Raw genomic sequence first — 20,510 nt, 5'->3', positions numbered from 1 at the left:
AAGCTTGGCGCCCTGTGGGGGTTCCTGGATTCTCCACCCTCAGGCTTCTGCAATGGTCCTTCTCCTCGGTCACTTCCTGCTGTTGGTCCATCTTTATCCATCTCCATGACCTACGCCTGTGTCACGTGACCCTCTTGAAGCAGAGGTGAAGTGGCTTTTTGGCATGTGTCCACGGGGGTCAGCTTGAAGATCCACATGTCATTTGTAAGGGCGTGATGTGGGCACATACCACAGCAAGCTGGTTAGTGGCCATTTCTACTCTGGGAGAAGTTGTCCATCACTTTGGGGACTTTAAAAGTTTAAGCAGTTACTAGGCTGATTTAAAAGACGCATCTTTTGTTCTCATGGGTTTTGCATTAATGTTAAGCATAGTTATATGTCATATATTACACTGCTTTCCTGCTCTGGGGCAGGCAGCACTGACCTCCAAACAGGAGACTCCCCCCGCCATGGACTTGAATTTTGAAAGCTGTGATTCCCCAATCCCCCTCCCTGACCCCCACCCTAACCCTCATGAAAAGGCTCCCCCACCACCTCATGCCCTTGGAGGCTAGATGAATATTGCCATACCCTGGAAGTATCCACCCCTGTGGTTTCTATTGCACTTGGAGGGAGATGGGTGTGCGCTCTCCCCCTCTCCCTCCTCCCCTGGTTCCCAGCCTCTGTGCTCCTCCCACCACCCTCTCCCACCCCCCCCTCCCCACCCATCACTTGTTGTGGACATCCTCTCTTCGAACGATCTTGTAGATGATCCAGTAGAACATGTTGAAGATTAGGAAGGCCATGGGGAAACCGATGCGCGATATCTTGTCGATCTTCTTGGCTCTTTGGATGAAGAGTTTCCGCATCTCCTCCGGGGACTTGGACGGTGCAGGTGGGGGGTTGGTGGTGTTATTGTTGTTGGCACCCTTGACAGAGATGCCATCCTTGGCCTGCAGACAGGCTGGGCCCATCCCGTAGGCGGAGAAGTTGAAGCGGCCTTCTCCACCCTCATCATCCTGAAACAGATTCAGCATGGGGCTCTACTTAAAATAAGACAAGGGCTGGGCACCCTCCCTGCAAGGCACTCCCCTTGGGGACCAGGCCATGCCATCTGATCCTCCCTGTCTCTCAGGCTTTGTGTCCCCAGTTGCTGGAGGCAGTCTGGCTGGCTGGGGAGTTTGGCCTTATAGAGGGGCGCCACTCACCTGCAGAAACAGATGCAAGCCAGGGGATGGGAATGAGCACAGATTCTGAGGTCTGGGTTCCGCACCAGGTTGTGGGTCTTTGTCATTTACTGACTTGTGACCTCAGTCTGCTAACTTCCTTCCCTTGCCTGAGAATTATTTTCAGGTTTCTTCTCGAGGTTTTTTAATCTTTGGAGACTTCACTGAGTAGGTGACTCCAGGCTGGCCGGGGGTTTGATTAGGGTTTCCAAGGATAGTTTGGAGACATCCCCTGCTTTGCCTCTGTTGCACCTGTCCCATTTTCCCCACCCTGTGATGGCCTGGGAAGGAGTAGAAAGCTCCTGGCTTTCCCATGTTACAAACCAGGGAAGCCATGGCTTCTTCCTTCCTCATGTTTCCACACCATCACCTTCATGAGTCTTCTGATTCCCAGAAGCTTGTCAAAGGCTCTTTGTCATTTGGCCCCAACTTACCTTTCCAGTCCCACCCCACTTCCCATGTGATCTGCACCCCTGCTGGCTTTGTTGGCCTTCTCTTCCTTTGTAAAATGCTTGATCCCAGATCCTAGTGGTTCATCCCTTTCCTAGTCAGCTCCATTTTGCCCTGGCCAGTCCCCTACACTTGCAGCTCCACAACAGGACCAGAAGGCCAAGGTGTTTGTTTTGTTTTCTGTGTGTATGTGTGCTCCTAAGTGTGTGGGTACATGTGTGCATGCATGGGTACACGTAAAGGCCAGAGGTGGAGGTCAGGAATCTTTCTAGATCCTTGTCCTTATTTGTTGAGGCAAGGTCTCTCAGTTGAACCCAGAGCTCACCAGTTCAGCTTGTCTGGCTGGCCAGCTTGCTCCGGGATCTCCTGTGTCTGCCTCCCTGGAGCTGAGATCACAGGCAGGTTACCCCACCTGCCTGGCACTTCCGGCTCTCATGCTTAAGCCAGAAGCACTTTAGTGGCTGAACTGTCTTCCCATGCCCAGGCCAAGGCCAATGTTTTGGCTGCAAGCTGGGCTGCCAACTCAGTGGGTAGTGCTGGCAAGATTCACCAGCTCACATTGCCCTCCTGGACACCAAGAGCTTCCAGGAGAGGAATTCTGTCTTGCTTGTTCCCCGAAAGACAGTGCTAATGAGAATAAGAAATGCAAAATCTAGGATCCAAATACTCCAATCTCCCCATGCCTCTGCCACCCAAGGACGTCCCATCATCTGACTGAACTGGACGTCTCTGTCATCCTGCCGCTGTATGTCAAATGCTGGGACCGTGGGCGTGTGCGACTATGCCGTGTTCTACTAAGGACTTTCTAGCAGGCTACCTCAGGATAATTCGATTCTCCCAGTGCTAAAGAAGGCCTCAGATTCCCTGGAGTGTGGCCGCCTGCTCCATCTCCCTTCATGCCATTCTCTGTGTAACATTATTCTTCAGCCACCAGGAAACATTTCCCCACATTTGAGGATGTTGGACTTTTCCTGTTTGGTTCACTTCAAGTTATTCTCCCTGCTATGCTTCTGCCTCCCAAACGGGAGCCCTGGTCTCCCTTTTTTGCTGCCCCTTGAGCTCCCAAAGACAGGCTAACTATCATGCAGAGTGTCCTGGATGCCACTGACCCCACTGGGATCTGGCATTGCCTCTCCCATTGAGTTCTCAACCAGTGGGTGGTGGTCCTTTTTGGAGTTGGGGGACGAACCACTTTTTCATAGGGGTTGCCTAAGATTATCAGAAAATACAGATATTTGCATGATACTTCATAGCAGTAGCAAAATTACAGTTTTGAGGTAGCAATGAAAATAGTTTTATGATTGGGGGTCCCCACAACGTGAGGAACTGCAGAGGGTTGTGGCAATAGGGAGGTCGAGAAGCACCGTGTTAGAGAGTGAGCTTGTGTGGGCTGCCGTGGTGCAGCCTGTCCTCCCAGCATCTGGAAGCAGAAGCGGGAGGATCAAGAGTTCTGGACCAGCTGAGTCACACAGATGGAGGTCAGCTTGAAGTATGTGAGGCCCCATCCCTCAAACCAGCAACAGCCAGCTCTCAAACCCAACAGGAAACAAACACTGGGCACACAGACATGTTCTTTTAGTATAGAAGCACAAAACCTAGCAAGATTATTACTTCAATAAATGAAGTTTTCATCAGCCCCCAGCCTCTTCAATTTTTTTCTTAGACTTATTTATTTTATGTGCATGAATGTTTTTCCTGCATGTATGTTTGTGTTCCAAGTGCACATAGTGCCTTCAGAGGCCAGAAGAGAGTGTCGGGTATCCTGGACCTGGAACTGCAGGCAGTGTGGACTACCACTATGTGTGCTGAGAATCGGACCTGGGTCCTCTACAAGAATAGGAAGTGTCCCTAATGTTTGAGCCAGCTCTCCAGCCCACCCAGCCTCCTTTTAAATATTTTCCTCTTTTTACTCTTTTGGTTTATCTAAGGGGGTGCTGCATCCTGCGTCAGACACATGACTAATGACCAGGAGATGATAAGTGAGTCCATCTGGCTGAGCATTCACTGTGGAAGGCAGGGAATGTGGGGGCATAGCACGAGGGAGGGCAGCCAGGCGCAGGGCAAACACTGGAAGGTGCTGGAGGCTTCACACCAAGGCCAAGAAGAGGAGTTGGGGAAGCCAGCACATTTCTGGACCCAGGACCTGGCAAGCGACCTGGGACTTTATAATAATATCCAAATGTGAACTTGCCCTTACTGTTAGGAGGCAGAGAATAGAAATGGTTGTCCCCCCACCCTCTTTTTATTATGGCGGTTGTCACCACACCACACCACACCACACCACACCACACCACACCACACCACACCACACCACACCACACCACACCACACAACACAGTACCGGTGCAGACGACATGGCAATGGATGACCCAGAAGTGTAAATGGTCTCCACACATCTGCTGCCCTATCTCAGAGCTAAGACCTGTAACGCTGAGCAACACTGAATGCTCTAGAAGAGGCCAGACTGGAGAGATGGCTCAGCACTTAAGAACAGGGACTGTTCTTGCCGAGGACCTGGGTTTGGTTCCCAGCACCCGCATAGTGGCTGACAACTGTCTCTAATTCCAGTTCTAGAGGATTCAGTGCTCCTTTTGGTCTCCTCTGGCACCAGAAGCATACATACACACAGACAAAATACTCATAGACATAAAATAAAAATAAATAAACTTTAAAAAGATTTAAAAATGGACAAAACAGGTATGGGCTGGTAAGATGGCTCAGTGGGTAAAAGTGCTTGCTGCTAAGTCTGAAAACCTGAGTTCAATCCCCAGGACCCATACAATAGGAGAGCATGGGTTATTTTTTAAAATAATATTTATGCATAGATTAAATAATATATATGCAGGGCTGGAGAGATGGCTCAGAGGTTAAGAATACTGACTGCTCTTCCAGAGGTCCTGGGTTCAATTCCCAGCAACCACATAGTGGCTCACAACCACCTCTGTGATCTTTGCCCTCTTCTGGCCTGCAGGCATACATGGAGGCAGAACACTGTGTACATAATAAATAAAATATCAAAAAATATGCATGTATTATTTAACTTTATTTTATGTGCATTGGTGTGAATGTATCAATATATTAAGTCCCCTGGGACTGGAGTTACAGACACTTGTGAGTTGTCACATGGGTACTGGGAATTGAACCCAGGCCCTCTGGAAAAGGTGCTTTTTAACTGCTGAGCCATCTTTCCAGCCCAAGAATGTATCCTTACAAGTTATTCTCTGATCTCCATATTTCTGCACATGCAGACATACATGGATATTTGTGAGTGCACACACACACACACACACACACAGACACACACATGTTCAAGGCCAACCTGAACTACATGAGCTGTCTCGAAAACTTTGGAATGACACTGCAAGAAATGCTCAGTGCTTCCTGTACATAATGAACCAACCGTCTCTAGACAAACAGGAGCCCCTCCACCACATGAATCCCACTGCATATAACGGGCTCTATTGGTATGTTAAACACCACACTAGCTTTCCTAGACATTTTTGGAGAGTTATGTTCCACCCTCCTATCTGTTACACATTGGTAGGGAAAGAGGTTTGGACCCTTCTAACTAGACAGTGACCCCTTGTATGCTGGAGAAAAGAAATACCTAAGGAATGATTGGAAAAGGCTTGCTATTCTGACTACAACCAGCAGGTGACAGGACAAACATGTTCATCTTCCTGGAAACACTCTGGCATGGAGCAAGAAACAGACTATGAAACATAGACTATGGAACCCACCCAAGGGATTCGGAGCTCTTGCTGAGTCTGGGCCCCCCACAGGAGCCTCTCAATGATCCTTCTAATGAGGTAGGCCGGGAACTTGGAAGACTGGATGCTCTCTGCCCAGCAAATGAGACAACATTTGGAAACGTGGAAAAACAGTGGGACTTGGGGAGCCTGGTCCAGATCACTGGCCTAGAGAAGTCCAGGTTAGAGCTAATTCCTTGCCACTCATCATCGAGGCTCCAAAACCTGCATAGGCTTCTTACTCAAGGGGGGTTTCTGCCGCCCAAATCTACAGGACTCCAGTCAAGTCACACCCAGATGCTAATGGGAGGTCTTCCATAGTGTGGGCCCAAGTAATCAACCTTGGCTTCTGATGCTCAGACCAAGTGCAGAGCCCTTGGGAATGAGCTAACATCAATTCGTCTGTACACAAGGGGAGCGATGATGTGAGCTGGGTCTGGGGTGAGCTGTGTCTGGGGTGAGCTGGAGAGTGTATGCTCTGCCTGAGGGCAGCTCCATTGTGCAGATACACATGGGGATGAGTACTCAATTTGGTTAAAGGTGGCAAGCATTTCAGGTGATGCCAGAAGTTCGTGGCTCAAGTGGCTTTCTACATTATTTTATTCCCTAAAAATTTTTATTTTAGGGGCTGGCAAGATAACTCAGCAGTTAAGAGCACCGACTGCCCTTCTAGAGGACCTGTGTTCAATTCCCAGGACTCACATGACAGCTCACAACTGTCTGTAACTCCAAGACCTGATACCCTTACACAGACATGCATGCAGGCAAGGCATCAATGCACATAAAAAATAAACAAACCATTAAGAACTTATTTTATGTGTATGTGTGAATGCCTGCAAGTATGTATGTGTCTAGTGTTCTCTGAGGGCAAACATGGCATTGAATTTCCTGGAGTTACCAGTGGTTGTGAATTAACATTTGTATCCTCAGAATTGAACCTGACCTCTGCAGGAACAGCCTATGTTCTTTATTTTTTTTGTTTGTTTTCTCTTTTTTTTTTTAAAAAGAAATTTTTATTTATTTGTTATTTATATAGAGTTCTGCCTGCATGTATTCCTCCTGCAGGCCAGAAGAGGGCACCAGCTCTCATTACAGATGACTGTGAGTCACCATGTGGTTGCTGGGAATTAAACTCAGGACCTTTGGAAGAGCAGGCAGTGCTCTTAACCATTGAGCCATCTCTCCAGCCCCTGTTTGTTTTCTGAGGCAGGGTTTGTCTGTGTCTTGGCTGTCCTGGAACTCGCTCTGTAGATCAGACTGGCTTCTAACTCACAGAGATCTGTCTGCTTCTGCCTCCCAAATGCTGGGATTAAAAGTGTGTACCACTAACACCCAGCTAAGCCTGTGTTCTTAACCACTGAGCCAGCTCTCCAATCCTTCTCCCTTTATCACTTTCTCCCCCTTTCTGTCTCTCCCTTCTCTCCTTCCTTCCCTTTCTTCCTTTTTTTCTTTGTAGCCAAGGCTAGCCTTGAACTCTCTACCTCAACAATGATTTTTATTGGACTTACAGAACTGCTTGAAGGGTTACTCACAGGAGTATGGAGACTCCAAAGCTGCCACAGTGGAAAGTCTTTGCCCAGTCTGGATGATGGCTTCCCTATAGCTGCCTAGAGGTTTTCCCTAATTCAGATAACCTTTCCTAGCTTTTAACTTTGAATGTCTGATCCTCCTGCCTCAGCTTTCAGAGTGCTGGGATTACAGTGGAAATCACTGCACCTCATTTTACTTTAGATTTTTTTTTTTTTGAGAAAAGGTCTCATGAAGTTCAAGCTTACCTTGAGCTTGGTATAGCAAAGAATGACTTTGAACTTCTGATTCTCCTACCCCTACCTCCAAGTACTGGGATTATAGGTGTGCACTCGCGTCTGGATTTATGCAGTGTGAGACATGGAACTGGGGGCTTCACAAATGCTAGGTGAGCACTCTACCAACACAGCTACACCCCCAGCCCCTCTCTTTTACTGAGACAGTCCTATGCTGTAGTCCAGGTTGACCTTGAACCCCCAATCCTCCTGCTTGTGCCTACAAATGATTACTACTTCAAAGGAGGGACTTGGTTCCTAAAGGGTAGTAGGAAGGGCTAAACCTTCTAGGAGGTTCCATCCAGCCTGCCAAATCTTTTCCAGTACAGACACAGAAAGATCTTGCTGTCTGGGCCCCAAGAAGATTGTCCTGTGGTTGATTGACGAGCATGAATTGAATCATGTTGCCGATGTTTAACATACTAAGGGGGAGCTGTGTGTGTGTGTGTGTGTGTGTGTCTGTGTGTGTGTAATAGTTTTAATCCTTGACACTGGTGAGACAGGGACAAAGTTTAAGCTTCCTTGGAACCTCTGACTTCATCCTCAGCATAGCCTCCTACCAAGCCAGTTTTTATAGACGGTGATGAAACTGAGCCCAGAGATAGGCCAGCTTGAAGCCACATGCAGAAAACAAGCAGCAGGCCTGCCCCAGCCTGCCCTGTCTACAGGAAGAAGCTGGTTTATGATCATGACTGTGGGCATTTGCTTCTTGGTGCCACTTGATAATCCCTACAGCACTGCTGCTGTGGTTAAAGAGAGGCTCTTGTAACCATGTACGTCATCATTCACGAGGGGAAAAGTTAAGGTTTTCAGGGTTCCATCCCTGATTCTCATTTGCTCATGGGGACAGCCCACGAAGCAAGGGTCGCCGGACTGCTCAGAGCTCTTCCACTGCCCACCGGTTGCCCCACCTTAGGCCACGCCCCAAAGGCCTACCTTGTGATGTCGCCGCTTCCTCCTAAATCGCAGCAGCTCCTTGTGTTGCCTGGACACGAAGTTCACGGCCGCATATTCCAGCAGAGCCGAGAACACGAAGAGCAGGCAAACGGCCATCCAAATGTCAATAGCTTTCACATAGGACACCTGGAGTGAAGGTGGGAGAAAGCACGGGGAGGTGAGGGGAGAGGAAAGGGTCCTGAAATAGTGGGTGGAAGATTCCAGAGATAAGCAGTTTGTAAGCTTTAGGTCCTGCCCTGTTCTGAACAGTGCGATGAACTCTCGCGTTGTCCTACTCCATCCTGCCGATAACATAAGCCATTCTCTCCCAAGCGTATCCACTCTGTGTTCACGACGTGGCCACGCGCATTAACAGATGGACTCTGGCCAAAGCTTAATTTACTTAATAATGGCTCCAAAGTGCAAACACAGTGATGTTGGGAATTTGGATATGACTAGAAAAGCTACAAAAGGCGTCTTTCAAGCAAAACGGCGAAGTTCTCAATTTAATATGGAAAGAAAAATACACTTTGTTGACATTGATAAGATCTACATCAGCAACACATTTTCATTTTAAAAAAATTCTAACTTTATTTTTTATTTTGCGTATTTATATATAGATATTTTGTGCGTGTGCACATGTGTATGTGTGTATGTGTTTATGTCTGTGTACCACATGCCTGCAGTTCCTGAAGAGGCCAGAGAGGCACTGGACCCCTTGGGACTGCAGCTACAGAAAGTTATGAGCTACCATGTGGGTGTTAGGAATTGAACCTGGGTCCTCTAGAAAACCAGTCAGTACCGTTAACCACTGGGCCATCTCTCCAACCTAAGGATATGTTAAAAAAGATTTATTTTTAAATTCTACATTTCATTGTATATTTGCATGTGAGTGTAGTATCTGCAGAGACAAGATGAGGTCCTCAGATCCTCTGGAGCTGGAGGTATAGACAGTTGTGAGCTGCCCAGTGTGGTGCTGGGAACTGAACTTGGGTCCTGTGCAAGAGCAGCAAGCACCCTTAACCTCTGAGCCATCTGTCCATCTCCACAGCAGAACACATTTGTCTACAAAATTATGGTATGCATAGGAAAAAAATATGGCATAGAGGGTTTGGTACCACTGTCTTTTTATGCAGTTGCCAGAGGGAGAGCACAGTGGAGTGTCCCTTGAATACGATCCCCGGGGATAAGAGGAGATTGTTGTATTGCGTGCGGATGGGGCATTGCCTGCTCTTCAGGAACTTCCCTCACTCCCCTCCGCTCTTCAGCAGGGATATTCGGATGGAAGGAGCAGAGGAAGATAGAGAAGGCATGTTGAACAAGCTGAGCAGAATGTCAGGGAAAAAGTACGATGCTGACATGAGAAAGGATGAGAGGAGAATGATGCACCGCCATCGCCTCGTCTGTGGAGTGGAGCATTGTATTCCAGTTTGAGAGGATGCTGGACTGAGCATTGGCATGAAAGGAGGCTGTTAGCAAACAGCACTGTCAGACTCTCAGAAACCATGCCTTCACGGAATCATTGACCGCACTGGCAGAAACTGCTACAGTCACGTGACCCAGACTTCTCTTGATTAATACCAAAGGCTCATCGCCATCCTGAGGGAATTTACTCAAGGAAAGCAGCTGACGGCTGAGAGATGGCTCAGTGGAAAAGGGCACTTGCTGACAAGCCCAAAGACCTGAATTCAAACCCCAGGACCCACGTGGTAGAAGTAAAGAACCAACTCTCCTAAATTGTTCTCTGACTCTGTTGCTTATATGTGCCAACCCCCCCTCCCCCAATGAACGAAAAAGTAATAACAGCAACAACAAAAGCATTTGGATTGTGGAGAGACTAGCAAGTTCACAGCATTGTTTTAAGACTGTTGAAAGCTGGTATCTTTTACCCATCACCTTTCTACTTCTCCAACCCTGAAGGTCGACTAATCTGCTTTGTGTTTCTGTGGTTTCTCTGTTCTGAATATTCCCGAATTCCATTATGAAATAATATTACAACATTTCTCCTTCCATGCCTGACTTATCCCACTTATAATATTTTTTAGGCTCGTCTAATGGTTACTTGCAACAGTGGTGATTTATTTGCAGTTATTTTAAAATATTTATTTTATATTTATTCATGTGTCGGTGCATGTATTTCTATGTGTAGACGTCCATGTGTGCAGGGCCTGTGGGGGCAAGAAGAGGTCACCAGTTCCCCCTAGAGCTGGAGTTACAGGTGGTTTATGCCCTGCCCTACACGGGTGCTGGGAACCCAATGGCAGTCTTCAGCAAGGAAAGCAAGTGCTCTTAACTGCTGAGCTGTCTCTCCAACCTCAACAATTGATTTTTATTTTTGGTTGTGAGCCTAGCCTTAAACGGCTAAGCCATCCCTTCAGGCCTCAACAGTTTATTTTTATGGCTTAATAATATTCGATTGTATGGCTACACAGCACTGTTTTTGTCAGTCCTTTGGACTGGCGGTGGAACTAAGACTGAGGCTGTGATCTGCCCTGTAGAGAGTCTCTATGCACTAATTCATTTCCCCTGGGGGGCTTTGGGTGCTTTAAATGACTCTTCTCCCATCCTAACCCTCCAGACCACAGTAGCCTTGAAAATCAGCAGCCGGAAAAGCACAGTAATACCCAACCACCAGGCAGCCACTGGAGAGGCCGAGGAGCTGTTTGACTCTAGTTCCCAGGGCCTTGCCCTCCTCCTTTGGCCTCCTCAGCTGTCCCCTTAGAACGCCTACTCACTGGCTGCCTTTCTTTGACCTGATTTGGAGTGGGTCCTGGGAACAGTTTTCATTTGTGTCTTTTTAATCTGGGGGACATTTGTTGAAAACAATTAGTGGCAATTGCTATCAGAGGCAAAGCGATAGGTTAATCAAAAAGTGAAAGAGGGGACAGGGGAGAGAGCTCAGTAGTGGGGTACTTGCCTGGCAAGCTCAAGGGCCTGGGTTCAAGCCTTTGCAATGCCAAATAAAAAGTTCAGGAAAGTGAGCTATGTCACGAGATGCCACAGCAGGCTAATCTGTGAGTGCTCATGGACAACCCAGGACACCTGACCCCCAAGCAGGAAGTGAAGGCTGAAGCCAAGCTGTACACTGCCTGGCTAATGCTGACGCTAGCAGACTCTCTCAGGAGGAGGTAGGGACATTCACAGGATCTGGGTATTCCATAAAAATCTGTGGTTTTTGTGTTGGCCACCAGGCTGAGTGAGCCAGACTTCAATGGCTGACCTAACACAGAATTCAGGGTTCACAGAACCAGCTCGGACAAAGAATAAATGTCAACAACAAGTCCTTAGGGGGTAGAACCCGAGTTCCAAAAATTGCCATGTTGTATTATGTAATACGAACGATTTATTAGGTGTGCAAAACTAGCAAACAAACAACTCAAAACAAAAAATAACTCTTCCCACCAGAAAAATATGACCCAGTTACAGGAAAAAAGAATATGGGTGAAAGAGGTGGCACCTGAGGAAACCAGATATCAGACTTAGTAGGCTTAACGTTTTATTTTATTTTTAGTTATGTGCATGCATTTTGTCTGTGTATGAGTATGTGGCCAAAGGGCTAGAGGCATTGGATCCTCTGGGGTTGGATATATAGGAAGTTGTGTTGTGGGAGCAAGGAATTGAACTAAGGTCCTCTGCAAGATCAATGAGCGCTTTTAATCTCTAAGCCATCTATCTAGTCTCTTTATTTTTATTATTCTTAAAGATAGAATATCATATAGCTGACCTTGAACTTGCTGTATAGCTGAGGATGACTTAGATCTCCTAACGCTCCTGTCTCTGCCTTCTAAGGGCATGTGTGCCACTATCATACCGGGTAGACAAAGACATTAAATTAGTTGTCTTAAATATATTCAAGCAATCAAAAGAAACTGTGTATAGGAAATTGAGCATGGTGGCACACATCTTTAGTCCCATAACTAAGGAGGGTGAGGGTGCAGGATCACCATGTATTCAAGGCCAGCCTGGGCTACAGAAGAGTCTGTCTCAAAGAAAACAAAAAACAACACAAAGAAACTAAAGGGAAATTTGAGAACATTCTCTCACCAAACATAACACAGTAGTAAAAAGGTAAAAATTATGAGAGAGCCAGAGGAAAACTCTGATGTTGAAAGTCAATAATTAAGATGAGAATTTCACTAGAGAGAAATTCATAGCAGTGGATGTGAGGAGGTAGAAGAAAGAACCAGAGAACATGGAGAGGAGTCAGCATCATTGAGATCGTGAGTCTGCAGGGAAAAATGAGGTGAGAGAAGCACAGCCACAGAGACTCATGGGAAACCACCAAAGCCACCAACACATGATGACTAGAACCTCAGAAGAGACAAAAAGAGGTAGAATAATTGATCAATCACCTACCCTATGCCTATTATCCATTTAGTAATCAACTCTCAATTATCTCTCAATCTATTAACAACCTATCATCTATCTATATATCATTGATCTTCTATAACATCCTCCAGCTGTCTACCCATCATGTCATGTATGTATGTATGAATGTATGCATGCATGCATATATGTATGATCTGTCTGTCTGTTCTTGTTTCTTTTTTGTTGCTGGGACAAATACTCTGTCCCACAGCTACTAGGGGAGGAAAGGACTCATTTGGCTGACACTTCCAGGTCACATGTCATTACTGAGGGAAATCAGGGTGCGAGCTCAGAGCGATCCTCGAAGCAGAAACCATGGAGGAATCTTACTTGCTGGCTTTCTCTCTGCCCACTTGTGCTCAACTAACTTTCTTATATAGCTCTGGATCACCTACATAGGGATGGTACTGCCCACAGTGGGCTGGGATTTCCTACATCAACTAACAATTAAGACAATCCCTCCATAGACATGCCCACAAACCAATGTGATCTGTGCAGTCCCTCAGTTGAGACTCCCTTAGATGACTCTAGGTTGTATTGAGTTGATAGTTAATGCTAGCTAGAAGTGTTTATGTATGTATATACGCATGTATGTATTTATTTGTGTCTACATGTATGCCATCTAATATATCTGTCTACCTTATCTACAAATAGCATCTTTCTATACCATGTGACTATTTCTGTATCTATGTATCTCTCTATCCCCTTATATAGATAAACAAAACATAAGTACTAACAATTGGTGAATGTAGGTGAAGGTCATGGAGTGTGTCTCGGGTACTCTTTTGGTGTCCCTGTGTGAAAGCAGAAGCAATGTGTGGTCCTGACTGGAAGTGGTGCAGACACCGTTTATCACCAGCATGGGCCTGGCATGAATAGCAGAATACAGTGTCGTGTCTGGTGCTGGCAGACAGAGTGGGAAGTGCCTTGGACAGTTAGAGTGAATGGAGCAGAAACTGAGCCTGGCATTAGGGAAAAGCAGAGCAGGATGAAGCAGCCATCGGCAGCAGTGTGGTACTTCTCAGGGGGGTGTCAAGGAGTGTGGCATGGCGGTAGAGTTATTCCTCACTAGGGGGCATGGAGGGGCAGCAGTGTAGAGAACAGAACCTATGTCTAGTGTTAAGGGTGAATCAAGCAGTCTGTGTTGAGTCTGGTGGGAGGGCTGATGAGAAAGAACGCCGAGTCAGGCAAGCATGGAATAATTTAGCAACCTGGGACTCCATACGCCCTTCTCCAGACAATGCATATAACAACCTAGGTCTCCCCACCCCTTGCATCATGCTGTATGCCCACTGTGGACAATGGATAATGGCCATGAAGAACTCCCCCTTTGTGGGTAGTTTCTATTCAAATATTTTCCTGGATGTATCTGGGTATAGGAAGGAGGGGGCTGATCCAGTCTGATTTGGTTTTGGAATCATGAGCAGTGCGGCATAGTGTGTCCTCTGAACAAACTGGTAGGGAAAATTCTCTCTTTACCATCTTTTGTTGCTGTTGTTCTTTGTTTTGAGATAGGGGATTGTTATGTTGTCCTGCCTAATTGGTAACTCACTATGTAGATCAGGTTGGCCTGACCTCAGAGATCTACCTGACTCTGCTTGCTAAGTGCTGGGATTAAAGACATGTGCCACCATACCCTGATCCTTATTTACTGTTTTATACCTCTACATAATTGGGTGTATATATGATTAAAATCAGATGCATCATGGAAAAGAGAATGCTCAATAAAGTTTATATAACTTGAATCTGTCAATCACAATATTCATTAGTCATCAGTCCCTCCTTCCTTCAGGACCCATAAAAAGAAGTCCCAAACAGTGACTGGACCCTTGAGCCCTCTCTCGCTCAGGTAGCCGGCTGCTTCTCTCTTTGGCAGGGTGCCTAATATATACTCTTGATTTACTTAAGAATAAAGTTTTCTTGCTATCTTGCAAACTGTATTCATTTCCCCTCCAATTCTTTGAATAATATGTTAAGAACTTAGAAAGTGTAAATCAGACAGCTACTTCTGGAAACAATGCTACACGCAGCACGTATATTCATGGTGACACTATGTGCTCCTCATGTCTCAGGCAGGGATGAGGGGTGCTGGCTTCTCCTCTAGTCTAGGGTTCAGTACTCCCCAATAGTACCACTCACCTTGGGTAGGGAGGCTCGGGAGCCAGAGCTCTGTGTGGTCATGGTGAGCACAGTAGTGATGCCCAGCCCCACACGAGCTGGTGCAGCATCCATGTTGATCCAGAAGGAGATCCAGGACAGGATGACGATAAGCAGGCTGGGGATGTACATCTGGATCAGGTAGTAGCCCATCTGCCGCTCCAGGTGGAACCGGGCCTCAATGCAGGTGAATTTACCTACAAGGAACGACAGCAAAGGAGCCATGGAACATGCTAGCGAGTAGCAGCGGTATTAGGGTCAACTTGACTAGAGTCCTGATTCAGCCCCACTCTGTCTATACTCATAGGCAAGTGCTTGAATTGTTCTGTGCCTAGTTTCTTTACCTAGGGTAAATGGTGTAACACAGTTGACTCTCCATATCCATGGGTTCTACATTCATGGTTTTAGCCAAATGCAAGTAGAAATATTCAGAAGAAGTTCATCTCCTCTGAACGTATGCAGGCTTTGTTCCTGTCATCGCACCTCAGACAACAGGCGAACATCTCTGTATACAGCTGAGTTAGGTATTGTCAGTCACCCTAAGATAATGTGTGCAGAAAGATGTGTGTATGTCATATGCAGACACTGCCCCACTCTACCAAGGGGACTTGAGTATCTTTGGTATCTTTGCCTCTAGGTGTCAGAGGGGGTCCTAGAGACAACCTTCTGGGAACACTAAAGGATGACAGACATCAACAATACATACTTCATATGGTTACTCTTTTTAAAAATTTACATTTATTTATGCATTTGTGGTGTGTGTGTGTGTGTGTGTGTGTGTGTGTGTGCACAAGCGGGCATGTCATGCCATGGCCCTTGTGTGGAGGTCAGAGAACAGCTTGTGGGAGTGAACTTATCCTTCCACCATGTGGGTCCTGAGGAGCAACCTACGGTGGTCAGGCTTACTGGCAAGCGCTTTACCCTTGGAATCCTCTTGCCAGCCCTCATACAGTGGTTCTTGTGGTTTTGGTGGGGTGAAATGAGATGGTGCTTAGGAAGAACTATGGCAGTCCTCACACATCGTGGGTGCTCAGCAGCCTCATTTGCCAGCACCATCATGACTACTGTCATCCTCGTAATTATCACCATCACCAACGTCATTATCACTGTCATCTCGATCACCATTGTCCTTTCAGAGTCATTACCATCTTCACCATTGCCACCATCCTTGGGATCACCATAATTGCCATCTTCATCATTTTAATTGTCTTCACCGTCATTGTCACACTCACCTCTGCCACCACCACCACCACCGCCATCATTATTTGTTTGCTAAGAGAGAGTACAGGTGGAGTTTCCAGACCCTTCTGCTCTGGTGTCCCCAAAGATGACTCAGTTCTATCACTGCTTGTAAACCTTTTGCTTGATGACTCTTATTTGAGATGTTCATACCCACACTCTTGGACATCTTTATTTCTTCCTAAACATTTCTTTCTCTTAACTCTTGGGTTTTAAAACGACTCAATCCCAACTCTGCTTAAGAATCCCTTTCTTTGCTCCTTCTTTTCTTATATGAAACATTTCCTGTCCTCTACAGGAGAGTTTAAACTCTGTAGACTGTCCTGCCCAGTTGACCTCTGACCTGTATTTCTAGCAATTTCCCTCTTCCCTTACCCTAATGGTCACTCTCTGTCCCCTGTCCTTATCTGGATCACGCCTACTCCGTTACCCTTCTGAACTTTGATCTTGCCAGTATCTTTGCCCCTCTTCCTTCCCTTGGCCCAGGAAACGCCTTTGCTCTTGCAAGAACGCTTATCTACAAAATGGCAGAAGGCTCCTTTCCTTGGTGTGTTCTCAGCTCTGCTCATGAGATCACCCAAGCCTTTAAGTCACAGAACAGCTGGTGAGTGAGTGAGTCAGTCAGTCTCTCTCTTTGGATCTTTGGCACTGGACTGGGCAGCCTTTTACCTCTTTTCACTCATGTATTACTGGAACTAAGACCATGCCTGCCCCAGGGAAGGGTCTAAGTTCCTGTCTACTGAAGCCAGGGACCAGGAGATTTCATAGGGCTCCATGTGATCAGCGCCCTGTCCATCTTTCACCTCTGTCCCCACAGGGCTTGACCCAAGACTGTAAAGGTGAAGCGTGGAGGAGGGAATGAGAGGGAAGGTTCCCTGCCCATCAGACTCTTTCCACCTCTTGGCTGCTGTCAGTAATGCTGCTGCAGGCACAGAACAATCGCGTCTCTGAAATCCTTCCTTTGCTTTCTAGATGGATATATAAAAGGTTATTGTTGCATCAGGATGCAATGGAAGAGAAGAGAAAAATAATAGAGTATTAGTCTTAAAAATAAGAAAATTGGGCAGAGGAGAGGGCTTATTGGGTGAAATTCTTGTTTGGGTGAGCAGCTGTAATCCCAGTCCTGGGGAGGAGGCAGGTGAATCCCAGGAGCTTTCTGCCAGCCAGTGTACCCCAAACGTTAGTCCCAGTTTAAAAAGAAAGCAGAGAGTGATAGAGGAAGGGACCTGCCATCCTCTGACTTCTGTGTGTACAAGCATAGTAACATATATTTGTATACACACGGGAGAGAGAGAGAGAGAGAGAGAGAGAGAGAGAGAGAGAGAGAGAGAGAGAGAGAAGATGATCCTGCCATTTCAAATATACGAATGGAATCGGCAGTCCCTTTCCTACCAAGTGAAGTGAACCAGATACAAAGACAAGTACTTTTCCATTTCAGTTATGCACATGGTCTGTGGCAGGCAAACTCACAGAAGCAGAAGGTGGAATGGAGGAGTTTAAGTGAGACAGCGGCCAAAGGGTGCAGAGACTCAGTCGTGCAAGATTATTAAACTCTGGAGATGTTGTACTGCGTTCCTGGTCCTGATCCATATGCACAGTCCTTCAGCCCTTTGTCAAGAGAGTGGACCTTAGGTGTACGTGTGTGTACATGCGTATGCACGAGGTGAGGCACATATCCATTAGCTTGATTGTGGTCTCCATTTTACAATTGATAGCACGCACATCAAGGTGTACATCTTCAATAAATATACTATTAAATTTTGGCAGTCAATTCTAGCCCAGGAAAGAGTGGAAGAAAAATGCTGCACGCTGGTAAAGCCTGTGGCTTGGGAGGATCTGCTGTGTCATTTGGACCCACGGTCAGTGGTTACTCGTGGTGGCCATTGGGAGTCCTGATATCTCAGAGTTAGCACACTCAGGGGCAAAGTACATCTTCAGACATCCGGAGACTTCTGTGCAGTGACCCAGAAAGCTGGAAGCTGTAGCTGTCCTAGGCAGACCAGAGCCCAGGCCGCCTGTCTCCCACAGGGGCTTCCGCTTACAGTGGCTTCTCCTGCCTCCCCGCCCCCCTCCCGTCTTCCTGGACCTGCCATTCTTCTATAGCAGGCACACCTCCGCTCTGCTCAGCTGGGGTCAGGCACAGCTTCTTACGAGCATGCCAGCTAGCATGCCAGTCGTCTTGTCCCTCCCAACAGTGCTCACACTAGCTGACTTCCTGTCTGAGATGGGGCATATACGATCTTATGGTCTAAGTCCAGTTCCTTTCCGAATTCAGCCTCTCCTAGCAAAGGTAAGACTAGTCATGGATGACAGACAGCTGACCAAGTAGCTGAGTTCCCCTTCTCTACCCACCACGGCTCCCAGAGAATGGACCAATTTTTAATTTTTACTAATTATCAGTTAGAACCATGGCCTCCCAGCTCCCTCTTGCTTGGTTGGGTCCAAGGCAAGCACTTTACTTCTGCACTATCAGAAACACAAGTTTCTGTGTGGCAGAGCCCACTCCGTCTACCAACTCCCCCTCCTTGCCTCGGTGGCGCAGGAGCCCCTGCCCAGAACAAAGAGTATTTACTAACTTCCTTTGTAATTAGGTGTGGCCTGGCTTACGTTAACATCCCCAGGATTCACAGAAATAACATCCCAATGTTATTTACTTATTTATTTATTTATTTTTGGTCCAAACCTATTCCATTAACCACCAGGTGATAAACACAGACCACGCAGTTCTGCGACTGAACGGTGTCTGAAATGCCCTGGGGTCCTGAATGGCATGACGTCTCTGGCACCCACCTGTGTTGTAGTGCTTGGTGCAGTATCTCAGGTCCTTCTCCTCTTTCAGGATAAACTGAGGCAGCGTCAGTCCATCTGCCACCTGCACCGCTCCCTGCTCCTGCCACTCAAAGATGAGGTCATTCATGGTGTATCCAACTGGGAGGGATCGGGAGAAGGAACAGTCACCAAGATCTCTGTGTTACACTTAGGGTTGGGGGCTGGGTTAAGCCTCAGATCACGGTGGAGGCCAGGGGATTCCACTGCCTTTTCTTCTTTACCTCCCTTGTATAGGAGGTGAATTGTTGAAATTCATTCCCCAGCCCTCCCACCTAGCTTGGTCCTGGGGCCCGGCTCCTCACCCCAGGATGAAGGGTGATTGACAACCAGCACTTCTTGCACATGCCACCCCGCAAAGCTTCCCCTTTTGTTCCTTACAGGTTTTCCTTTGGGGAGTGAATCTACCAAGTGTGATCTTGATGAGAAGCGTAGGTGGGAAATGGTGGCCTAATCAAGGCCACCAGATTTCTGCTTCAGGACCAGCTCTTTTTTGTTTTCTTGAGACATGGGCTCATGTAGCCCAGGCTAGCCTCAAACTCACTATCTAGCTGGATCTGTCTTCAAACTCACAATCCTTCTGCCTCAACCTCCTGTGGTGTACATGACCTAGTAGTTTGTACCTTATGTGTGTGGTGTAGCATACATATATGTTCACGTGGTTATGTGAATGTGTGTGTGTAAGCCAGAAGCTGATGTCAGATGTCTTCCTCAATTGCTCTCCATATCATTTATTTTTAGAAAATATTTTATTGTTATTATTTTTTTAAATATTTATTTATTTATTATGTATACAGTATCTGTCTGTGTGTATGCCTGCACACCAGAAGAGGGCACCAGATCTCATTACAGATGGTTGTGAGCCACCATGTGGTTGTTGGGAATTGAACTCAGGACCTTTGGAAGAGCAGGCAGTGCTCTTAACTGCTGAGCCATCTCTCCAGCCCCTTGTTATTATTTTTTTTGTATATATATATATATATATATATATATATATATATATATATATATGAAAGTCTCACATGCATGCAGATGGCCTCAGAGGCCAGAGGTGTCAGATTTTCCTGGAGCCAGATTTTCGGGTGGTTGTGAGCTGACCAATGTGGGAGCTGGAAACTGAACTGAGGTCTTCTGCAAGAGCAACATATGTGTTCTTCTTTTTAAAAATGTTTTATTTATTTTTATTTTATGTGGGTTGGTGTTTTGCCTGCATGCATATCTATCTATGTGAAGGTGTCGCATCCTCAGCACCTGGAGTTACAGTTGTGAGCTGCCCTGTGGGTGCTGGGAATCCAAGTCCTCTGGCTCCAGCCCTGCAGTATGAGCTCTTAACCACTGAGCCATCTCTCCAACAACCACCTTAGTTTTTGAGACAAGGTCTCACTGAACATGGATCACATTGCTTCAGTTGGGTTGGTTGGCCAGTGAGTTCCAGAGATCTGCTCATCTCTGCATCCCTGGCTGTGCTTGCCTTTTACGTGGGTCTGGGGTTCCAAACTCAGGTTCTGATGCTTGTGTAGCAGACACTGGACTGGCTGAACCTCTCTTCTTGTTCTGTTTCCTCCTTCCACCAATACACTCCACTAGCTCCTCTTTGCTAGAGTGACTTGGGCAGTCAGTTGTCTACCTCCCCTGCTGGTGAGCATCCTCAGACCATGACTTCTCTATGACATTTCTCTTCATTCCTAGCAGGCCCATTCACAATGTACTTTAAACCTTGCTTCTTCCTGGAAGGATGCAGCTGAAGACAAAGTCTGTGCTCCAGTGAGACAGAGTGG

At 46.7% G+C, this 20,510-nt stretch overlaps 1 protein-coding gene across 1 annotated transcript in view; it reads right to left on the bottom strand.

Annotated features, from left to right (window-relative positions):
* Positions 1 to 707: 707 nt before the first annotated feature.
* The window catches only part of Glra1 (glycine receptor alpha 1), a 57,836-nt gene continuing 38,033 nt past the window's right edge, over positions 708 to 20,510 (bottom strand). The window contains exons 6-9 of the mRNA XM_087909582.1: positions 18,697 to 18,834; positions 14,650 to 14,864; positions 8,143 to 8,289; positions 708 to 998 (exon numbers count right to left, since the gene is read on the bottom strand). Coding sequence (XP_087765708.1) covers positions 708 to 998; positions 8,143 to 8,289; positions 14,650 to 14,864; positions 18,697 to 18,834 — 791 coding nt within the window. The remainder of the gene's footprint in view (positions 999 to 8,142; positions 8,290 to 14,649; positions 14,865 to 18,696; positions 18,835 to 20,510) is intronic.

This window comes from Myodes glareolus, chromosome 9, assembly GCF_982192425.1.
Source record: "Myodes glareolus chromosome 9, mMyoGla1.1, whole genome shotgun sequence".
Taxonomy (NCBI): domain Eukaryota; kingdom Metazoa; phylum Chordata; class Mammalia; order Rodentia; family Cricetidae; genus Myodes; species Myodes glareolus.
The sequence above is the reverse complement of the archived record's forward strand: the minus strand, read 5'-3'. Positions and strand labels throughout refer to the sequence as shown.